The following is a 21,884-nucleotide window of genomic DNA, read 5'->3' on the forward strand; positions in this document are numbered from 1 at the left end:
GCACTCTTCTTCCTCGAGACAGATCGGGCCTTGTCGCAGTCCAGAGTTCTGGACAATCCCGCAAGCTGAGGGAATTCTTTCACTTCCAAAGACATCCGGTGAACAGCCAAAGCATTCAAGTGACTCATTTCCACCAACATCCTACTTAGAAGTTCGAACAAGTGAAGAAGGTTTTCAGAAAATTCCAGAGGAAAGTTCCAATCTGGCGAACCGGTCCTCCGAAAATCCACACTGGTAGAAGCAGATGAAGCTGAGAGAGAGAAGCTCTTGAGTGGGTTTGCTGCTGTTGTTGGGTCTCCGTCTTGAGTGTTGGTAACCCAGAGCTGCTGCGAGGCTTTATATAGGCCTTCTCTTCCCACTCACTCCTCACGGCTCCTCCTTCATCAAAAGTCTGTCACGCTTCCGACTTCCTTTCCTATCCTCCGGAATCACCCCCTCCACCAACTACAGCCGGCAACAAACAACGCATGCCATGCACAACAGGGAGGAGGCTGAGGGATGAGGATTTGGCTCTCAGACACAACATGAGAGAGATCATACACGTCTATCAGAGGAGATAGACGTGACACTGGGCAGATGGCCTTTTAGAATGGTGCTACAAAGCAAATTCACTCGTATTGAGGTTTAAAGAATGTGATTTAGCAACATTTGAAATGTAAAGGGCAAGCGCATGGGATGGGCACAGATGGTCCTTGCCTACGGGGGAGAAATGTGGAGAGGCAAGAAAGGGCATGAGGGAAACTCTGGTCTGAAGTCTGCCGAGAACAGGACTCTGGAGAATCATTCTGAATGACTTTAATCAAGATAGTCATTTATACAATTAGAACTTATTATGATAATGAAAAAGATATGGTTTAAAATATTAAAGAACAACAACAATACAATTATTGGAACTACAATAGTGTGATTTATAAAGAAATTGACAATCGAGCTGGTGAATTTGTCAACAAGACTGATGATACGTTTAGCTTCGGTTCACATTGTAATTTTTAAAAGAACACTTCACGTTTTTGGAAGAAAGCAACTTTTGTTTTCTAGTCAATCTTTGAACACAGAACAGAGAACTTGTAGAAGAGTAAAGCTTTAAATAATTTAATCAAAACTCTGTTCATTTTTGAGCGAGATGCTAATGGTCTAACTCAGGGGTGGGCAAACTCGGTCCTGGAGGGCCGATGTCCTGCATAGTTTAGCTTCAACTCTAATCAAACACACCTGAACATGCTAATCAGTGTCTTCAAGATCACTAATTATCTATAAGCAGGTATGTTTGATCAGAGTTGGAGCTAAACTGTGCAGGACATCGGCCCTCCAGGACCGAGTTTGCCCACCCCTGGTCTAACTGGATGTAATGATATATGCTACTGTAAGTTAAGCTAAAAGTACTCCTGCCAGACCCGAAGCACAGCTGAATAGATTCAAAAAAGGTCAAACTGAACTGTTTAATTCTAAGGGACTATTAAATACTAAATAATTAATTAAATACTAATAAAATAAATTAAATACTGAATTAAATAGGGGACTATGAGCCTATTAAAAGCATGGAGTCTTTCTTTAGGCCTAAACTAAAACATTCCAAAAACATTTTTTTTTTAAATTATGAATAGTTCGCCAACAAAAGTCATTCTCAAGAAATGGTTAGTCATATTTTTGTCAACATGTGAGCTTCTTTTACTCATAATATGGATTACTGTATATTCTGCAGTAAAAAAAAAAAGCTCGCTAACACAATCTTTTCATAAATAAAATGAGATAATACTTTTCTGACTTTCTGAATAAACATTTGCCAAATGATCAAATTTAAATGTAATATTTATAGAGTAATGTTATTTTTTTTATCACTATCAAAAACATATTCCTGTCCAGCTGAGAAACGACAAAATCAATGACACCTAAATTGAGAAATAAAATGTCAGTTAAAATTGTAATATTATTAAACAATCTTAGAGTACGGTGCATTTTTAATTAAACAAATGCAGCTCAGTCTAGCATAAGAAATGTTTTTTTTTTAGGTTAAAACATTTTAATATTATAATATAATATTTAATATATATTATAATATAATATTATATTATTATTTTTTTATGTATTGTCTTTTTTAAAAGCTTTCATTATTATTGTTTTATTATAATTTATGTATTATTATTTTTATCTATTTGTTTATTTTTTGTGAATGTAAACATTCTAAGTAAATGTTGTGTATACTATGTTCATAAAAAGTTTGATAAAAAAATAAATAAAAAATTAATTTTAATAATAAATTTCAATTGGTGACACTAGCTACATTTCCATCCACCTATTTGTATGTGTATTTTGGATATACGCATAAAAATCTGGTTGATGGAAACACCAAGATGAGCATAAATTTTGAAAATGCGCATAAAAAACATGCACATAACTAAGTAGGATAAACTTTTTATTCAATAAGAAAAGATGCGCATAAACTACGATGGAAACACTTTTACCGAACAAATTCAAGTATGTGCATTAAAAAAGTCATGTGATTTTGTTACAAGAGATCATGTGATGATAAAATGTGTGTGAATAGATAAACCAGCAGGCTGAGCACACTGTAAAACATCTGAAATGTTGTTTTGGTCATTCTAAATTGCCTTAACCATCAGTATTGGTGTTATTATATTAATGACCTCCAGAATCAAGAGCATCTGTGCTCCGCGTCTCACGCCTTCAAACATCACCGTGCATTCATTACGTGTCAGCATAGTCTTCTAAGGCGCAAGTCATTTATTAAATAAGGAAAAGATTGAAGCAGCTTCTCTTCCGTTTTTACAGTTGATATTTGGCGCCAGTTAAACAGGAAGTGACTATTTGGTTCACTTTGACTTGTTAGATGGAAAAACTGCTTTATTCGCACATCTTTTATGCAATGCACATTGTTGATTCGCATTTTTTGGATGGAAACATAGCTACTGATCATATGACTCTGTTTTGATTGCAAGCCTTTGCTTTCCAACAACATTTTTACCACAGACACCTGATATAATATAAAGTACCAATGCAAGTTATGATGAAAAACAGCTCTCGTTTAGTGCATCAAAAAAATCCAAACACAACATCTAGAATCATTATTATTACATTTTGTTTTTATTTGAAATGCATTAATTCAAACGCAGGCATGAGGATTACATTTAGTCTGCTGCAGGCTTTAGTAAAGTGATTCATACTAAAACCTGAAAGTGCCAATAATCACTCGGGAGTTAAAACTAATTTTTTGGGAGAAAATACTGCATTATCATTGACCAGATAATAACAGAACCACAGCCTTAGTTCTCAAATGAAATGTTTTCAGAATTGAAATTTGCTTTCAGTCACCAGCAGTACCAGTATTACAAAGATAACCGTACAACACACACAAACTTTCCACAACAATGTTAGTGCATTAGAATCGCATCATCTTTCTTTAAAGATGAAAAATGCATAGAGCCATCTGTGATGGGCAAGAAAAAAAAGTTAATGTAGTGCACTTAGTTTGTAGGCAACTGACAAGTCAAACAAACAAAAAGCAAATGAAGAGTTCAGATGCAAAAACCTCTAAATGCCATCTGAAATTTTCTTCTGAAATGAGCAGTTTCATCATGCTCCATTGTGTAGGTTTTAGTAATATCCCTTTTATGGCAAAGAAAAAGTCCTTTTCGTGGTTTTAAAGTGAAATATCTCAACATAAACAAAGGAGGCTAAGAAAAATGTTTCATTTTTGATAAATTTTAGACGGCACTCTAAATTAGAGGTTTTTCCATCTAAACTCTTCAAATAGAAACTAAGTTTATAAGTACATTATGTCAGATATATATTTTTTAAATGATTGCAGGCAGCCTAGCGAATTTGATTCATATCAGTCATAAATATTCTGAAATTGAATGGACATGATTACGGAAATAGCCTTTTCATTTAGGCTGTGATTTTGCTCACTATTCACGCCCATCAGAACACTATAATCAAAATAATTACGTTCTCACTCTAAACATTACAAAAAAAACAACAAACTATACCAATCAATCTGGTTTAGTGACTGTTAGGCTACAACTCAGAGCTAATAAGAACCGTTGGTCACCATTCGCTGTTGTTAGCTACGACTCAATACACCACTATAATGCTTGGAAAACAACACACTGCTTGATTCGTAGAGTCTCCAACAGAATTATCAGGAGCAGTTCGGTGTGACTGCTCTTGGCCCCAACAGCAAAGGAGGAAGAGAGATCATTTTTTTTGGTTCGTTCCTTTTCTTTACACCGTCCCTTCACCCCTCTGTGTGTGTCCTTTTGTCTGTCTCTAACCTTGTTTCTGTTTCTTCAGATAGCGTGCTCGCTGGGACAACCCCATGCCCATAACATATTTGTTGAGCAGCTTTGCAGGAAGCAGAGAAGCGGTCACCCAGCCCTGCAAAAATCACAGAAACTTCTTAGACTTTAAAATTCAAAAGAAAAAAAAACTATTCATTTAAACTGTAGTTTACATCTTATACAAGCTCCCGTCAATACAGATGCTCTTAAAAATGACATTTGGAGTAGTTTTTTTAGTGCTGGGCAAAAATTGATCATGATTAATCCAAAATAAAAAGTTTGCTTTGACAATTTAAGAGTGTACTGTGTATATTTATCATGTATAGTTAAAGTTAGAATTATTAGAAGAAAAATTTATATATATATATATATATATATATATATATATATATATATATATATATATATATATATATATATATATATATATATATATATATATGTATATATATATGTATATATATATATGTATGTGTGTATGTATGTATGTATATATATGTATATATATATATATATATATATATATATATATATATATATATATATATATATATATATATATATATATATATATATATATATATATATATATATATATATATATATAAACGGCATTTGTGTGTGACTCATCATTTCTGAAAGGCTTGAATAAATTCCACAAATACATCAAATAAACTCACTTGGTATTTTTGCGTGTATTTTTGTATTTCTGTTTATCTGATGTAACGCATGATGAGAAACAGACATACGAGAACGATGGGTAGGGAGAAGCAGTTCATTTACATTTAAAGGCACAGGCTACAAAAACAGCTACAGTATACTCAGACACTAAATTAGGCAGATTCTGTATTACCAGCTGAAACTTTACAGACACATTTTGGAGACACCAAAGTCTTATCTTACATCTTGTAAAGGTGTAAAATGGGTGCCCTTTAAGTGAATGAATATACCTCATTAATTATGTCTGTTTTAATGCCATATCAGCAGCATTGGCTATATTCAAGGCAACACTTGTAGTAAATATTCAATATGTCATTTACAATCATAACGGTTTCTTAATCATCGTACAAACAAAAAAGTTACTAATAACAACAACACTGATCAAATTGAAACAACTTACATGACCCTTTATCAACAATAAATACTCTAAAATCCCTCTAGAAGACACCTTTTTAAACATTTCCCTTAAAATATTTTTATTCCCTGAATAAAAATGTTCTCTAATATCATTAAAAAATACACATTCTATTAAAACTTAACTCACAAATTAAAATCCAACAAACTGGTAAGTGTGTTATGAATAACCCAACATGATGGATTTTCACCCGCATATGGCAGGTTGGCGGGTGTTCATTTTTAAACCCTGAACTTAATAATATTTCTAATTATCACAGTCGTACTGTTATCAATTGAATACGCATGTTATTTGACTGAAAACAGAAATATTTTTTCAAAAATGTTCTCTTACTGACCCCACACTTTTGACCTAGCAAATTCTTTCTAGACCTGGAAACTACTGTAATTTGTTGAAGGCGTTTTAAAAGGGTCTCACCATGATGGCATGAGGAAGGTAACCGTTGGACTGAGTCTGCAGGCCTATAGTGCTCAGCTGGGCTTTTACATAGCGTTCTGGAGTGGGAATGTCAAGAGTGGGCCTCCTGATCTTGCTCAGCTTGGTGGTCACATAAAATGGCAGTACACTCTTAAGAAAAAAAAAAAAAAAGAAAGAAAAAACACAAGACATTTTAGAATTATAATAAATTTAAGTGACCAAAATGTATTGTCACCAGCAACAAAAAAACCCAGAAAAAAACCTCAAAACAACATGTAAGACACTGGACCACAAAACCAGTCTTACATTGTATGGGAATATTTGTGGGAATAGCCCAAAATACACTATGGGTCAAAACCATACATTTTCCTTTTATGCCAAAATCATTAGAATATACCATGTTCCATGAAGACATTTTGTAAATTTCCTAGCATAATTATATAAAAGCTCAATTTTTGATTTCTGATTTGCATTGTTAAGAATGTAATTTGAACAGATTTAAAGGTGATTTTCTCAATATGTGGATTTTGTTTTGAACGCTCAAGATTCTAGATATTCAAATAGCTGCATCTCGGTCAAACATTATCATATACTAACCAAGTATAAATCAATGGAAAATATGTTTATTTGGTTTTCAGATAACGCAGAGATCTCAATTTCAAGAAAAAAATTTAAAAAAAAAAACGATGTCGTCCAGGATTACATGCATATCATATGTAATTCTAAATAAAAACACATTTTCATTTTTGTCCTGTCATTCATTAACAACATATAACAATATCGCAATCTTCTCTTTTTAACATTCCCTCACCTGAATAATGATCCCTTTGCTTTTGTATTCAGCATTAAGTCCCCGGGAGAAGAAGTCCACAAAGGCCTGGAGAAGTGAGAATAATTAAGTAACATGTCTTTGAGCATTATGAAAGTGACAAACTCATTAAACTTCAAAGAAGCCAAAACTACAAGCTGATGCATTATTTTATTGTCAACAATATGCTGAAATGAGTTACCTGCATGATACATAATTAGTTGTAAACAAAACGTGAAGACAAATGGTACGAATATTCACTGATGTTTAAGAAAGAAATTTGATGCATTAACAGTAGGGGGTGTAAACCTGTGCAAGGGCCGATGATTTGTAAATATTTCTTGTTTTGTTTAAAGGTCATTTCTATTTAATACTGTATTTCAGAAAAATATATTAAATATTGGAGTACAAAATGTGTATAACTTACCATGATCATCCTAAACAGAAAGTTTACAACTCAAACTGTTAATGTGTTGTGTTTCTTTCTTGAACAGCAGTGAACTGTTTCGGTTTTTGTCAGAGTTGTTATTGAGTTTCACAGTTGTCCTCAATGTGAATCACTGCAGAAGATGCTTTTCTTGTCCAAATATCTTAAAATTCTTAATTCAAGTTCAAACTTAGTGAGTAAACAAAACTATCGTGTTTTCAGCTTGAAATAGGATAATTTGACAACCCTTTGGCAGATTATTTTGGTTGTTCACTTAAATTTGACAAAACAATTCTAAAAACTTAGAAGACTGGACTATTTGGACTGGAAACTAGACAAATGTCTAAGTAAAACAAGCATTTTTTACAGACAAAGGTGGATCTTGGTATTACATGGTCAGTAGTCACTGCTGGAAAGGTCAAATGTGCAAAAGATGCTAGAAAAAAAGGGAATCTACAGCATCTGTAGATTTTTTTTCTCAAGAAGAATTGTCAGTTTAACTGCTCAGGTCAACCAACAGGCATATGAACAACCAACATGCACCCACACGTGCATGCACGCACACACACGCACACGCACACACAAAAAAATAATTCTGGATCATGCAAGTAAGAAAGATTCAGAAGTTTGTAACCTTTTGAAAGAAAATTCTTTTTTATAAATTCATTTATTTCTGTCTGCAACATAGGCAAACATCTGTTATGTAAAGTAGCTTACGAAGGACATGTTGAGCACTTGTGCAACATGCATATTTTCTCTGATCTGGTTACAATTTTTTACATTTTTCTTAATTTATTAGGGGTTTGTATACTGTACCTATGAACTTATCACAATTATGGCCTTTTTGTCCCTCAGAACTGCAAGATTAAAAGCTCACAGCAGTGAGATATTATGTCCTTTTAATCCAGTGCACAGCATAAACGAATACACCCTTCTGAAAACTAATATTTTAATCCATTTCTCAGTGAATACCAACAACATATACTCACTTTATTAGGTACACCTGTTCAACTGCTCATTAATGCAAATTTCTAATCAGCCAATCACATGGCAGTAACTCGATGCATTTAGGCATGTAGACATGGTCAAGACGATCTGCTGCAGTTCAGACCGAGCATCAGAATGGGGAAGAAAGGTGATTGAAGTGACTTTGAACGTGGTATTGTTGTTGGTGCCAGATGGGCTGGTCTGAGTATTTCAGAAACTGCTGATCTGCAGGGATTTTCAAGCACAGCCATCTCTAGGGTTTACAGAGAATGGTCTGACAAAGAGAAGATATCCAGTGAGGGGCAGTTCTGTGGAAGCAAATTCCTTGTTGATGCCAGAGGTCAGAGGAGAATGGCCAGACTGATTCCAGCTGATAGAAAGGCAACAGTAACTCAAATAACTACTAGTTACAACTGAGGAATGCAGAAGAGCATCTGTGAACACACAACAAGTCCAACCTTGAGGCGGATGGGCTAAAGCAGCAGAAGACCACACCGGGTGCCACTTCTGTCAGCTAAGAACAGGAAACTGAGGCTTCAATTCACACAAGCTCACCATAATTAGGCAATAGAAGATTGGCAAAATGTTGCCTGGTCAGATGAGTTTTGATCTCTGCTTCCACATTCGGATGGTAGGGTCAGAATTTGGCATCAACAACATGAAAGTATGGATCCATCCTGCCTTGTATCAATGGTTCAGTCTAGTGTAATGGTGTGGAGGATATTTTCTTGGCACATTTTGGGCCCATTAGTATCAATTGAGCATCATATCAATGCCACAGCCAACCTGAGTATTGCTGCTGACCAAGTCCATCCCTTTATGACCACAGTGTACCCATCTTCCGACAGCTACTTCCAGCAGGATAACGTGCCATGTCATAAAATGTGAATCATCTCAGACTGGTTTCTATAACAATGAGTTCACTGTACTCAAACAGCCTCCACAGTCACCAGATCTCAATCCAATAGAGCGCCTTTGGGATGTGGTGGAATGGGAGATTCGCATCATGGATGTGCAGCCGACAAATCTGCAGCAACTGTGTGATGCTATCATGTCAATATGGACCAAAATCTTTGAACAATATTTGCAATACCTTGTTGAATCTACGCCACGAAGGATTAAGGCAGTTCTGAAGGCAAAAGAGGGTCCAACCTGATACTAGTAATGTGTACCACATATTTACATTTTTCCATGACATATTAATTAGGGCAGTGTTTCCCAACCCTGTTCCTGGAGGCACACCAACAGTACATATTTTGTATGTCTCCCTTATCTGACCCATTCGTGTCAGGTTTTGGGGTCTTTTTCTAATGTTCTGATGAGTTGATTCAGGTGTGTTTGATTAGGGAGAGGTTGAAAATGTGGACTGTTGGTGTGCCTTCAGGAACAGGGTTGGGAAACACTGAATTAGGGTGTATTTGTTTTTTCACAATGATCATACGTTATTTTGTTAGAATATTTCCAGTTTTAGCTTTGGTACTAACTAATTTAATGCATATATAGATATAAGTTATTGTATAACATCCCATAGAAAGCATTAATTTAAAAGAGAGGTCTGTAAGGGATGTACTCATTTATTCTGCACACTGTATATAATTTCTTTCTATATGATAGAAACAAGCTTCCACAACATCTTCTGAGACCATTAACAACAAAAGACAACACTTTTGTCAAAGACTTTCAAGACATAAAAACACCAGAAAGAATAACAGGAAAAACGACTTGCCTTTGTGGAAGAATAGAGCGTGAGGAGGGGAACTGGGTACATGCCACTCGCAGAGGCAACATTCAATATCACTCCTTTAGACCTGAAAAGAGTCAGAGATCCATTAATGTTCGAACTTTCGTAGAACCGCACATAAGAACGATAAAAAAAAAAAAAAGACAACAGTGCTTAAAACGTCCCATCTATTCATCCCATTTTCACTTGACTCTTTTGACAGCACAGAATTATCCCTTCTATCACACAGGTACCTGCTAATGGATTCTTGCATCCATGTTGCTATGGCAACTGGTGCCCATGCCAGTATACATAGAGTGTGGCATTATGTACTAGTGCCCACCAGACTCAAAGGCTCCACATGGGAGGAGCTACAGGTACTTTAATATTGCCTTTTATTCGTTAAACTAATGAATGTTTTAAGTATTTCTTAAGACTTCCATGTTTTTATTCAATTTCAGTTTGACAGTCTCTGCCACAAGAAATAACGGTAGCACTTTAGTTTAATTAGCAATTCACATCATTTACTACTGGCTTAGTAACTGACTATTATTAAGACATTAATTCAATATTTGGACTTATGATTTTATTTTATTTGACATCCTTAATCCTACTCAATATCTAAACCCAACATCAATATCTAAAATACCTGATATGACAAAGTCACGACAACAAATGTTTTTAGGTTACTTTAACTTATTTTATTAAGTTAATAAGTTTAACTTAATGTTTTAGTCAGTTTGACTAATGTAAGTTGAGATGACTAGAAAATTTGGTAACACTTCAGGTCACAATTCATACAATTAACTACTGGCTTATTACCTGCCTATTATTAAGGTATTAACTGTTCATTAGTAGTTAAAAAGTATGATCTTATTCTGGATCCCTAATCCTACCCAAAACCTAAACCCAACTTCTACCTTATTAACTATTAATAAACAGCTAATTAGTCATTGATTAAGCTAGTAGTGTTAGTTAATGGTTTGTTAATACAGTGAATTGTGACCTAAACTAAAGTGTTACCGAACATTTCCTTTGATTCAACTAAAATTAAAGCAGTATGATTGTTTTTACAGTATAACCAGTAATAAGCAGCTAATTAGTTGTTTGAGCTTAAAATAAAAGTTAATTGTGTATTAATAGTTAGTGTATAGTGTGAAGTTAACATTAATGTAGTTATATATAATGTCATAACATAATTACACATGCATAGTTAACATTAATGTATTTATTTAGTAAAATTAAAAAATACAGTATTTATTAATCTTTGTTAACATTAGTTCATGGAAATAAAGCTGTTCATTCATGTAAACTCACAGTGCGTTAAATAAATGTCATTACACGGCTGTCTGGAATACTTAATTAGTCAGCAGCGACATGCCAAGGTATGTTATTCCCAGAAAACATACGTTGAAACTAATAACAGAGCTCTTCCGAGATCTTCAAATCATCTTGACCGTTAGTGAATACATTCACATCCATATTCTTGTATGCTTGTCTGTCACGCTACTGTTTATGACTGTCTGGCGCCATCTTGTGACTGAATAATACGCACATAAGTGTATGCTCCATTTATTTTCAGCTTCGCCTTTAATTAAAGTATTTGCATTGCCTTTAATTAAAGTATAAATGAACTATTATGGCTGACAAGCATGTTTTATTTTTAATTTTTATGCTTTGTGGTGTAAAATCCAGGCGGTTGTTTTCACAGAATCCCTTAAGCATGAATATTAAATTGGAATGATACATCAGTAAAGCTTAAATTATGATTAACAAATGCACAACTATTGTTCATTGTTGGTTCATGGTTGTAAATACATTAACCAAAATTAACTAATGAAACCTTATTGTAAAATCCGACTGCTTATCAGTATGAATTTACAATACAACAGAACTAAAGAACTAAATATTTAAAATTGTCAACTTGCAAAGTTTTCTATGACTTTTTAGAGAGTCTAGATGTTTTTCTTCTTTCTTTCAAAGTGTATTATGTTATTTTGAGGTTATATATTGTACTTGAATTTCTTTTTTTTTTTTTCTTTTGTCAAACTGGAAACTTCCACTTCCAGTTAAAAGTTTGTGGTCAGTAGGATTTTTAAATGTTTTAAAATAAGCTTCTCCTGCTCACCAAGGTTGCATTTATTTCATCAAAAATACAGTACAAAGTCTAAAATTGTAATTGTAAAAATGTTATTGCACTACAAAATAACTGTTCAAAAGTAGTTATTTAATTTAATCATTTATTCCAGTGATTTTAAAGATGAATTTTCAGCTTCATTACTCCAGTCTTCAGAGTCATATGATCCTTCAAAAATCACTCAAATATTAATTAATATTATTATTATTGTTGGTGTTATTATTATTATTATTTATTTATTTATTTTTTTTTTTATTAATGTAATAGTAATAAAAGCAATACTGACTGGAGTAACATTTTCATTTAAAACTACATACAATAAGTAATAAATAAATATTTAAATAATAAGTATTTCAATAAATGTCGCCTTGATGAACAGAATAATTGTCTTGCCCAAACTTTTGACCGGTAGTGTAAATCTTTAACAATGTTTATGACAATGTTTAAAATAAAAATTGCTTTGTAAAAGTATTAAATTACTTGGAAAAAAAAAAAAAAAAAAAAAAAAAACAATTACAGGGCTGAAGTGTGCAAAAATTAAAAGGCATAACTGGAAGTTTGGAATGATCAAGCTGTGCAGCCATGACTTAAGTCAGACAGAATCTGCGGATATATTTTTTGCTATTTCTACGCAGAATTTTGTTAAAATTATGTAATCGCAATTAAAAACCTAATATATGAAAGAAAAAAATAACAACCTTTATAACTTGTATTTAATGTTTACAATGCTAATCCAATTGGATCCACTTATTTGGCAAACAAATCAAGTCTCTCATACAATATATCTACTAAACTACAGAAAATATAATTTTACAAACTATATTGTAAATAAATCATGAACCTTTTTATATCAGTCAATAATATTAGTGAAATTAATTTAAAAACGGAATAAAAATAAATGTACACACATTTACACAAGTAAAAAAAAATTGACTCAATGATGGGCTAAAAATCTGCGTACACATTCCCTGTGGGACTAGCAATAACCAAGCAACAATCTTGACATACTCCTCTATGAAAGCCCAGTCATGTCACTAAGTAAAGAAACATTTCATCTGCTATGAATGACCAAACTTTTAAATATCAACAACAAAAATCACATTTAATGATTAATGAACTTACCTGTCTACCATCCTGGGCAGTACCAACCTGGTCATCTGCAAATTTACAAAAAAAAAAAAAAGTCAGCTTAACGTCTGATAACTTCCAATGATCTTTTCAGGAATATATATTTTAAGTCACACAAAAAAATCCCATAACTATAAATGTTCATGGATTTTGTACACCACAACCAATGTAGCACTAACAGAAAAATACATCATGGATCCTGAGGGTGGCGGCAGAGACTCACAATTTACGCATAATAACAGAGTCAGTGAACAACTGCTCAATGTTTATATATATATAGGGCTATAAATAGGTTCAGTTTATATATAGTGCTGTATATAGGGCATTTATTTACAAGTCATAAAAGCAGACCAGCAAAAAATAAAAATAAATAAGACACAAAAATAGCACTTGCATTATAAAAACGGTGACTGCTTTGATTATTAATCCATAAATAATTTTACTTTGAGTTAACGTGGCCATATAAAGCTGATTAGGGTAGAGCAAACCTTACCTGACAAACTGACATAATATTGATGTTGATCATGTTGTTGATGAACTGCAATCAAACAGTCAACATGTTAACATTCAAACAGAATCACAACCAATACATTTGAAGGAAGTTCTGCACAATTCAGTAAACACTACACAAACTCACGCTGTCAACATCAGGAATGTTGAGGAAGAACTCTGGGTAGGAATATGAAACTCCAACATTGTTAACTGTAGGAAGAAGAGACAGGGCAGAATATTTAAAAAAAAAGCACTAGCAATGCACTTGAGCAATATTTAAATATATAGATTCTAAACAAATTCTTATGAAACTATTACAAATTAAATGTAAAAATAAGGTCTGGAAAGTAGTTCCCACCACTTTCCCACAGCTGGCAGCAAATACTAAAGTGTCACAAAGCATTAAAAAACATGATCAGTGTAGTATCCCACTAACACCTAGATTACACAAATATAACGTACCCAAAACTCCAATTTCCAGTCCAGCCAGTCCAGACTCAATCTTAGGATAGATGTCCACAGATCCAAAATCAGCAGAAATGGTTTTGGTCTCTACATTATACTTGCTCTCTGGAAAAAAATAAATAGAAAGGCAGAGAATTTCAAAACAACAATGCATTTTTTTCACAGAATATGACAACAGGATGGAAAGTGCTCTTACATTGGTTCAATTAGAATAAAACACATCAGTGGTAAGAGAGCTAATGAACCCAATAAACCAATTACATCTTTAGGTAAAGGTTCAAAAAAGCATGTCGCATAACAAACTAATAATGCAGTCATACAAGCCACAGTTTGTCATCACTGTGAAATGCACAAATGTTCTGTTGCAAAAGTACTTTACTGGATGTGTCTGGGAAAATGAATGGAAGACAGGAGAGGAGGGAAAATATCAAAGAAAGCAAGTACACAGAAAACTTCATTCAGATGCTTGCTAGTAGCACTCATATGCATTGCATTCATATGCTTGCTTCATTGAAAGAAACGTGTTTAGATGACAGCACTTACTGTATATACTGTACTGTAGGGTTGTACCGATAGACTATAGTATTGTGTATCAACGATAGGCAAAGATATTGCAGAGAGTTGAGACCTATGACGATTTTAAAGACGATATTTAACTCGTTTTGCATCAGTGTAGACAGTTTATATGTTTTAATTACATTGTTGAATATTGAATAAGTTTAATTGGCCGTAGTGTATGTGTGTGAATGCAAGAGTGTATGTGTGTTTCCCAATGTTGGGTTGCGACTGGATGGGCATCCGCTGCGTAAAACATAAGTTGGCTGTTGATTCCGCTGTGGCAACCCGTGATTAACAAAGGGATTAAGCCAAAAAGAAAATGAATGAATGAATACATTTCTTTACCCAGTCTTTCCTCAAAAATGAGATTTAGAATGACGATAAGTGCATATGAATAGCATGTACCTGTAGCGAGAAATATTATTTGATCAAAGTTGTATGTGTGATAGATATAGTTTGTATTTCTGTAGTAATAGTAAACCAGGAGTTCTCCATTCTGGCCCTTGTTTATCTCCAAACTCACTTGTTCATGGCTTTCTGGTAATCCTGATGACGTAGATTAGCTGGTTTAGGTGTGTTTGACCAGGGTTGGAGCAAAACTCTACAGTAGATGAGCTTTACTTTTGTTATTGTACCACACATGGGACGATAATCATTTGAGGTATACCGCAGCTTGGAAAAGTCAAGGTTTTAAAACCGCCAAAATTTTCTGCTATACTGTTCCTAAGGTATGTGTACGATTTTTATTTTTTATTTTTATTTATTTTATTTTATTTTTTAAAGCTTTTTAGAACAGCAGTATCTCCAGCAAAAAAGATATCCAAAGATGCTTTTTAATTTGTAAAGACATCTGTGTTTTTAAAACGAATGAAGTTTTATAAACTAATATCGAGAGGAGCACATGATGATTGATCGCGGCTGGCATCATATCAATGATCATTGCTAGTCCAACCAGATTTCATTGCTAGACCAATTAAATAAATTCTAGCCTCTAATAAATAAGCCCATTCATCCTACCCTCCTGATCTCCCATCTCAGCGATTTCTCCTTGGACAGCATGACAAATTAGCAAATTTGTATATTTGCAAATTTTAAGCAATAGCCAAGTGTGAACTCCTGAAATTAAGATATTAGAAGTCAATGATTCATTTGAATTATTTAGCCCAACATGTTTACTGTTCCAAAATATTATAAATGTTTCTCAAAATAAAATGTGTTCAAAGGGGTTTCAAAAATATAAAAATAATATAAAAATAAAATATATTGTGTTAAAAAAAAGATTTTGTTTTTTTAACCTACACATTTACAAAAATATTTTAAAACGGCAATCACAATACCGTGAAACCGTGATATTTTTATCCAGTTATCATACCGTCAGACTCTTATATCAGCCCATGCCTAACTACACTGCTGGTAAATGTTGCAGTTTGCATGTCATGTGTCATTCTTCATCTCATTGTCAAAGAACATCAGCAGATCAGCTGAACAGTGGGTTACGCCAACAAGTATGCAGGCACAAAATGCACTGCTGGTCAGCAGCGCTAATGATGCAGGCAAAACTTTGCTGAAAGCAATTCATGGTTTCAGATTCAGTGTGAAATGACCATTTGTCTGCAGTGTGCTTTACGTTGTCACATCATGCTCAGTGCAAAAGGGTCTAAAAGCATTTCTTTTGCTGACACTATCAGATTATTTGTGCTTCTAATTTAGAAAGATGGTTGGCGCACTTTATCTTCCCAAATGATCATAAAGGACTCTTGATTATAAAGTTCTTGCTCTGAGAAACTAACAACTCAGGATCACAAACTGCTTGTTTTTAAAATCAATCTTGGTTTTATTTTGATCAACCATGCAACCCTAATAAACTCAATATGAAGCAAACATCTGATCATCCATTCATCAACTTTTAGAGAGCTCCGTGATCTGAACGGTGTTAGATAAGGGAACCATTCAAAATGTGCAGAGCACCGAGTCCCCAGTTGAGAACTGCTGCCATACAGTAGTCCCACCCATATGACGGACTACACCCCGAACGCAAGGCAGAGTCATTACGTCCCAACACTTGACAAATGATTCCAAATACATCCGATAAAAGATGCACAAGACTGTATTTGCCAGTGGAGGTCACTGGGCTGATTTCCTCCATTCGATGCTCTCTCTCTCTCTCATCCCCGCCATGACATCTCCAGGATCCACCTCCATCTGTGAAGCGGCGCTCTGCTGCAGCAGCCAGGCAGCTCAATTGGCAGAGTGCCTGCCTTTCAACACAGAGCTAAAAATAACTCCGCTCATTAACATCCACATTCATTTAGCAGAGGGAGACACTCGCTGCCTCACAAACAGACGCAGCACTCGCTCCTCACGACTCAAACACAAACACACACACACATATATACATATATATACATATACATATATATATATATATATATATATATATATATATACATATACATATACATATAGATATATATATATATATATATATATATATATATATATATATATATATATATATATATATATATATATATATATATATATATATATATATATATATATATATATATATATATATATATATGTACCCCACAGGTCCTCTGCACACAGGCTAGCACAAACGCACATTTGCCAGCACATGGGTGCACACATGTGCGTGCATGCTCGAAATCATGCCATCCTCTTCAGATCAGTAGTCAGCCAACCAAAGGACAAGAAAAAAAATGAATGGGGGGCATCTGCGATTCAGCCACTGCTGCTCCATTCATTCAGTGATGGCACACTAGAAATGAATGTCTTTGCTTTCATTCTTGTGATGCCAGTGGCATAAAGAGTGCAACAACACGATTAACAGTGGATATTAATAATAATACAATAATTCACAGTTAAATAGCGCTTTTCTGGACACTCAAATCACTTTACAGATTTGCAGGGGAAATCTGAACCACCACGCAATATTTATATGTATGAAGTACATAATGACAATGCACTTTTAAACGCCATCTTGGTCCCACCTTATTTTAGGTGTCCTTCGCTAATATATACTTGCACTAAAATTAATAGTTTGTAACAAATGTACTTATTGTGTAAATACATGTTTTTACATTGTACTTAGGATTGATTAAATACCTGCATGTAATTACATCTGTAATTCATTTCTGTAATTACAAAGTTGACCATCCCTTACACCTTAAACCGCCATTAGACCTACCCAGGGGCGGACGTAGTGATTTAGGGGCCCTAAGCAATTTCAGATATGGGGTCCAAGCATTGAAACTCAAAACAGTCTCTTGCTTTATAGATATTTTGTTCTCAGTAGATTTGGTTTTCTTTCGCAAATAAACTGCATGTTAAAAATATTTTTTAAATGGAACCTTTATCTTTTTAAATGTAACATTTAAATACAAAAAAAATTTAAATCACAAATAAAAAACAAGTTCACAAACTATGTACCAGTTAATTAGCCTATTTGTGATTAGATTTTAATATTTGTATGTGCAGTACATAAGGAAGATTCCACTATTCATGAAGGGCCCCCCAGTTTTGAAAAGAAGTAATACCATTAAAATCTTAATGGTTATAGACAGATTTTACAACATATGATGGAAAATGTATAAAAGAGCTATATGATTAATATAGGCTTCTTGGCATTAATCGGAGCCCCCTAATCCTCCGAGGCCCTAAGCGGCTGCTTACCTCGCTTATTGGTTAAGTCCGCCCCTGGACCTACCCATGCCACCATAACTCAAATCAAGTCAAACTTTACTTTTAAAGTTGAGCCAGAAATGAGCCAAAGTCTAGGACCCACCACAGCGAAAGCACAACCCCATCTAAGCTTAGGCTTCGTTTTTGGAACATTTAGGAGAAGCTGATCAGCTGACCTGAGGGAATGAGTGAGCTTATGGTATATATCAGCTCAGAGATATAAAGTGGGGCAAGACCATTTAGTGCGGGGGTTTTCAACCTTTTAGGACACACCTTTTGGATTCCTGACACGACTAACATTAACCGTAAATCATCTTCCAATGTCAATAAGCGTGAGCCATAGCCACTTTCTTTTGATGTACATAAATACAAGTTCGCAGAGCCCTGACGGTGTGGTTGAGTCGAATATTAAAGCATGCTTACATAAACACCAATACTCTTGACTTTAATATGATAACACAATACTCTGATTATGAGTCTACCACATAACGTTAAACAGCAATTTCTGATTACCTCAATCTGACTAAAGTCATAATTGAACTAACGAGAAATGGAATTAAGACGTGGAGTACGCATATATTAGTGGTATTATTGAAGCAAACACCGTCATGTAGGACTTTCCGCTGCAAATTACGACAAGATCCACACACACAGCTGTCAGTAAAGGATCGCAGACACACAAAATACGGAAGTTATTTTCTTTCCATTCGGAAAGCGTTATTAAATTCCATTAAAAACAACACTTATTCAGCAGTCCTTTCTCCATTCCCATGTCAAATACCCCATTTTGTCACAGAGGCATGAATGAAATGTTCATGAGTGAAAGTTAAACTTCCAAACTGCAGTTAAAGTTGAAAAATTAAAGATGAAACACACAAAATTACATGAGACTCTGCAGGAAACGTGAATAGCCTGGTGACGCAAAATTCAAAAAGCGCTTCACGTAAAAACTTCAATTATATTATTGTCTTATTCAGATTAAGGCAAATAACTAGATTACTGATGTCCATGTAACGTAAACATAGTCACTAGTCAGTAGTGACTTAAGTGAATGATCCAGAAGGGCATCTTGCTGATTTGATTCAGAAGGGCACTTTTTTTGTAAGACGGCCCACCGGTTTTACTTTCATTCACCATCATTGATTTCAAAAAGCACCCAGTCCATTTTATTTTTATATATTTTACTCAAAACGCATTAACTCTACAGGTTCCTGATAGTTAACGGTGGAAGCAACGTTAATCAGATTCACTCTATTGATCATCATAATTTACTCGAGTGCAAGCCTCAAATTCCCTTAATAGGTGTTGGCATGCCACCAGGTTGAAAACCTCTGATTTAGAGATTCAAAAACAAATAAAAGAATCTTAAACTGTATTATAAAATTCACTGGCAACCAATGAAGCGAAGCTAACATGGGGGGAATGTGGTCATGCATACAACTGACCCTAAACCTACCCATATCCCACCTCAAGAGCACCAGAAGTGTTCTGCAATATATTATGAGCACACGAAGTACATTGAATTTATTTTTGAACATCAGATTGAACATCAGAATCAGGACTAAAAGGTTCTGCGTATTGATTTCCCAATTTTAAATGATAATACAGAGTTGTGGAAGAACAATTAAGTAAACTATATGGTTATTTAGCTATCATCAACATTAACTGCCAAAGCATCGACTTTGCTAATTATCAGTCATTTTACCCTCGCAGTGTGAGGGTAGACTACTAACTTGAAGTACAACAACAATACCTTTTTGGTTGACTTGTATGTATTGACTCCAATTACACCTGGTATATAACCACCAAAAAAACTTTGATCTTGTCTGTTTCTTGTCAGAATCGACTCCACTAAATTCTAATCGCTCCTTTGATAACATCATTAAATCAATTCGTAATTAACAACAATAAAAAATAAAACAGAATGTGGCTAGTTTTGTTTATCAGTAAAACATATATACTTATTTATCATTTAACTGATTGGAAATGCAGTGTCATTAGTTGATGTCTAAATCAGGAGTGCCCAAACTCAGTCCTAGAGGGCCAGTGTCCTGCAGATTTTTGCTTCAACCCCAATTAAACACACCTGAACCAGCTAATCAGGCTCTATGTAGGCATACTAGAAACTTCCAGGCAGGTGTGTTCAGGCAAGTCGGAGCTAAACTCTGCAGGACACCATTTGGGCAGACCCAGAACAGAGTTTGGGCATCCCTGGTGTAAATGAACAAGCATTGTTTCTAAATGTTAGTGTGTAGAAAATACACCCTTGTATGCCAAATATCTAAACACATCTTAATGTTAAAAATAATATTAGAATTGATTAACGAATGCCGTATACAAAAATGTATTCTCCTCATGTTCCTTGAATGAGGTTAATAGAACAAAACAAAAAAACAACTTACCAATAGCCTTGGACACTTCATCCAGCTTCTCTTGAGTACGGCTGATGAGAACAATAGCAAAACCTCTTCGAGCAAGCTGCACGGAATGACAAACATTCAACATTATTAATTTATACACTAAAGGTACAATACTATAGGTGATTGTCTTCTTCAGAAAGAAATTTGGTATAAATATGTTGTAAAATATGCTAGTTGAAAGTCTTCACATGCTGATAGGAATCATTCAATTAAGTGGTCCAAATGTATTTATATGATGCATTTTAATAATCTATGGAAGATGTAGGACCAGGAAAAGTCCATCCAATCAAAACTTTTGGTCTGAATATTACAATGGACTCCCTGTTTGCGCAGACACAATTACATCATTGACACGTTCACGGTTCAGAAAGAGAATGGCAGGCAAACGTCAACAACCCAAGTTATTTTTTAGGTTTGGTGCTGTAATTACTAACTGTATAAAGATTTCTCTCTGGTGAATTTTATGTACGTACTGTAGTAATGCTGTCTAGTGCGCGTTCATGAGTCATGGATTTGGATGGTGATTTACAGGGTGGGACGTAGACTTTCAGTGCTATCAGGCTAATGTTAGTATTTTCCAAGATCTCCCATTGCTCCTTTAAACTGACGTAATTAGTTAACTTCACATATCAAAGCATCCTTTACTATCTGTATTAAATGAGACCTATAGTGCAAAAATTACTTTTATAAGGGGTTTAAACACAGTTGTGTAGCAACAGCCTGTTAATATAACCAGCTTCTAATATATATGGCTCTAAAAATTTATCAATTCTATTTTTAGAATCACACTTGATAAGAACAGTCTGCAGAAACACTTTGATTGACATTCTCCCTTTGTACATGTCAACAGAGAGGGAAGGCCCCGCCCATTAGTGCTGATCTTTCCTTCATTAGCATAGGACATTACTCTTGTTTTTGAATCTGCCACTATGTTGACACATAGGCATATGTAGCTCCGCCCTCTTGAAAAAGGCACTGAATTTAAAGCGACAGTCACCAAAGCTTCACAATATTTTGATCAAAGCCTAAAAATGGGCAGATTCAAAGAGTTATAAAACATTGTGTGTGGGGTATTGAGAGCTGAATCTTCACATACACACTCTTTGGACATCAGACTTATTATCTTGTAAAAAGGAGCATAATAGGTCCCCTTTAAGGCTGAAATGTTCTTTGGCTGTCAGCCTATC

At 34.5% G+C, this 21,884-nt stretch overlaps 1 protein-coding gene across 1 annotated transcript in view; it reads right to left on the minus strand.

Moving 5' to 3' along the window:
* Positions 1 to 3,080: 3,080 nt before the first annotated feature.
* Positions 3,081 to 21,884, minus strand: part of hsd17b12b (hydroxysteroid (17-beta) dehydrogenase 12b) — a 42,158-nt gene continuing 23,354 nt past the window's right edge. Inside the window, exons 3-11 of the mRNA XM_056462051.1 lie at positions 20,680 to 20,755; positions 14,012 to 14,119; positions 13,695 to 13,759; positions 13,551 to 13,595; positions 13,052 to 13,086; positions 9,799 to 9,880; positions 6,662 to 6,727; positions 5,851 to 6,000; positions 3,081 to 4,395 (exon numbers count right to left, since the gene is read on the minus strand). Coding sequence (XP_056318026.1) covers positions 4,288 to 4,395; positions 5,851 to 6,000; positions 6,662 to 6,727; positions 9,799 to 9,880; positions 13,052 to 13,086; positions 13,551 to 13,595; positions 13,695 to 13,759; positions 14,012 to 14,119; positions 20,680 to 20,755 — 735 coding nt within the window. The 3' untranslated portion in view covers positions 3,081 to 4,287. The remainder of the gene's footprint in view (positions 4,396 to 5,850; positions 6,001 to 6,661; positions 6,728 to 9,798; positions 9,881 to 13,051; positions 13,087 to 13,550; positions 13,596 to 13,694; positions 13,760 to 14,011; positions 14,120 to 20,679; positions 20,756 to 21,884) is intronic.

Source organism: Danio aesculapii, chromosome 7 (genome assembly GCF_903798145.1).
Source record: "Danio aesculapii chromosome 7, fDanAes4.1, whole genome shotgun sequence".
NCBI classification, from domain to species: Eukaryota; Metazoa; Chordata; class Actinopteri; order Cypriniformes; family Danionidae; genus Danio; species Danio aesculapii.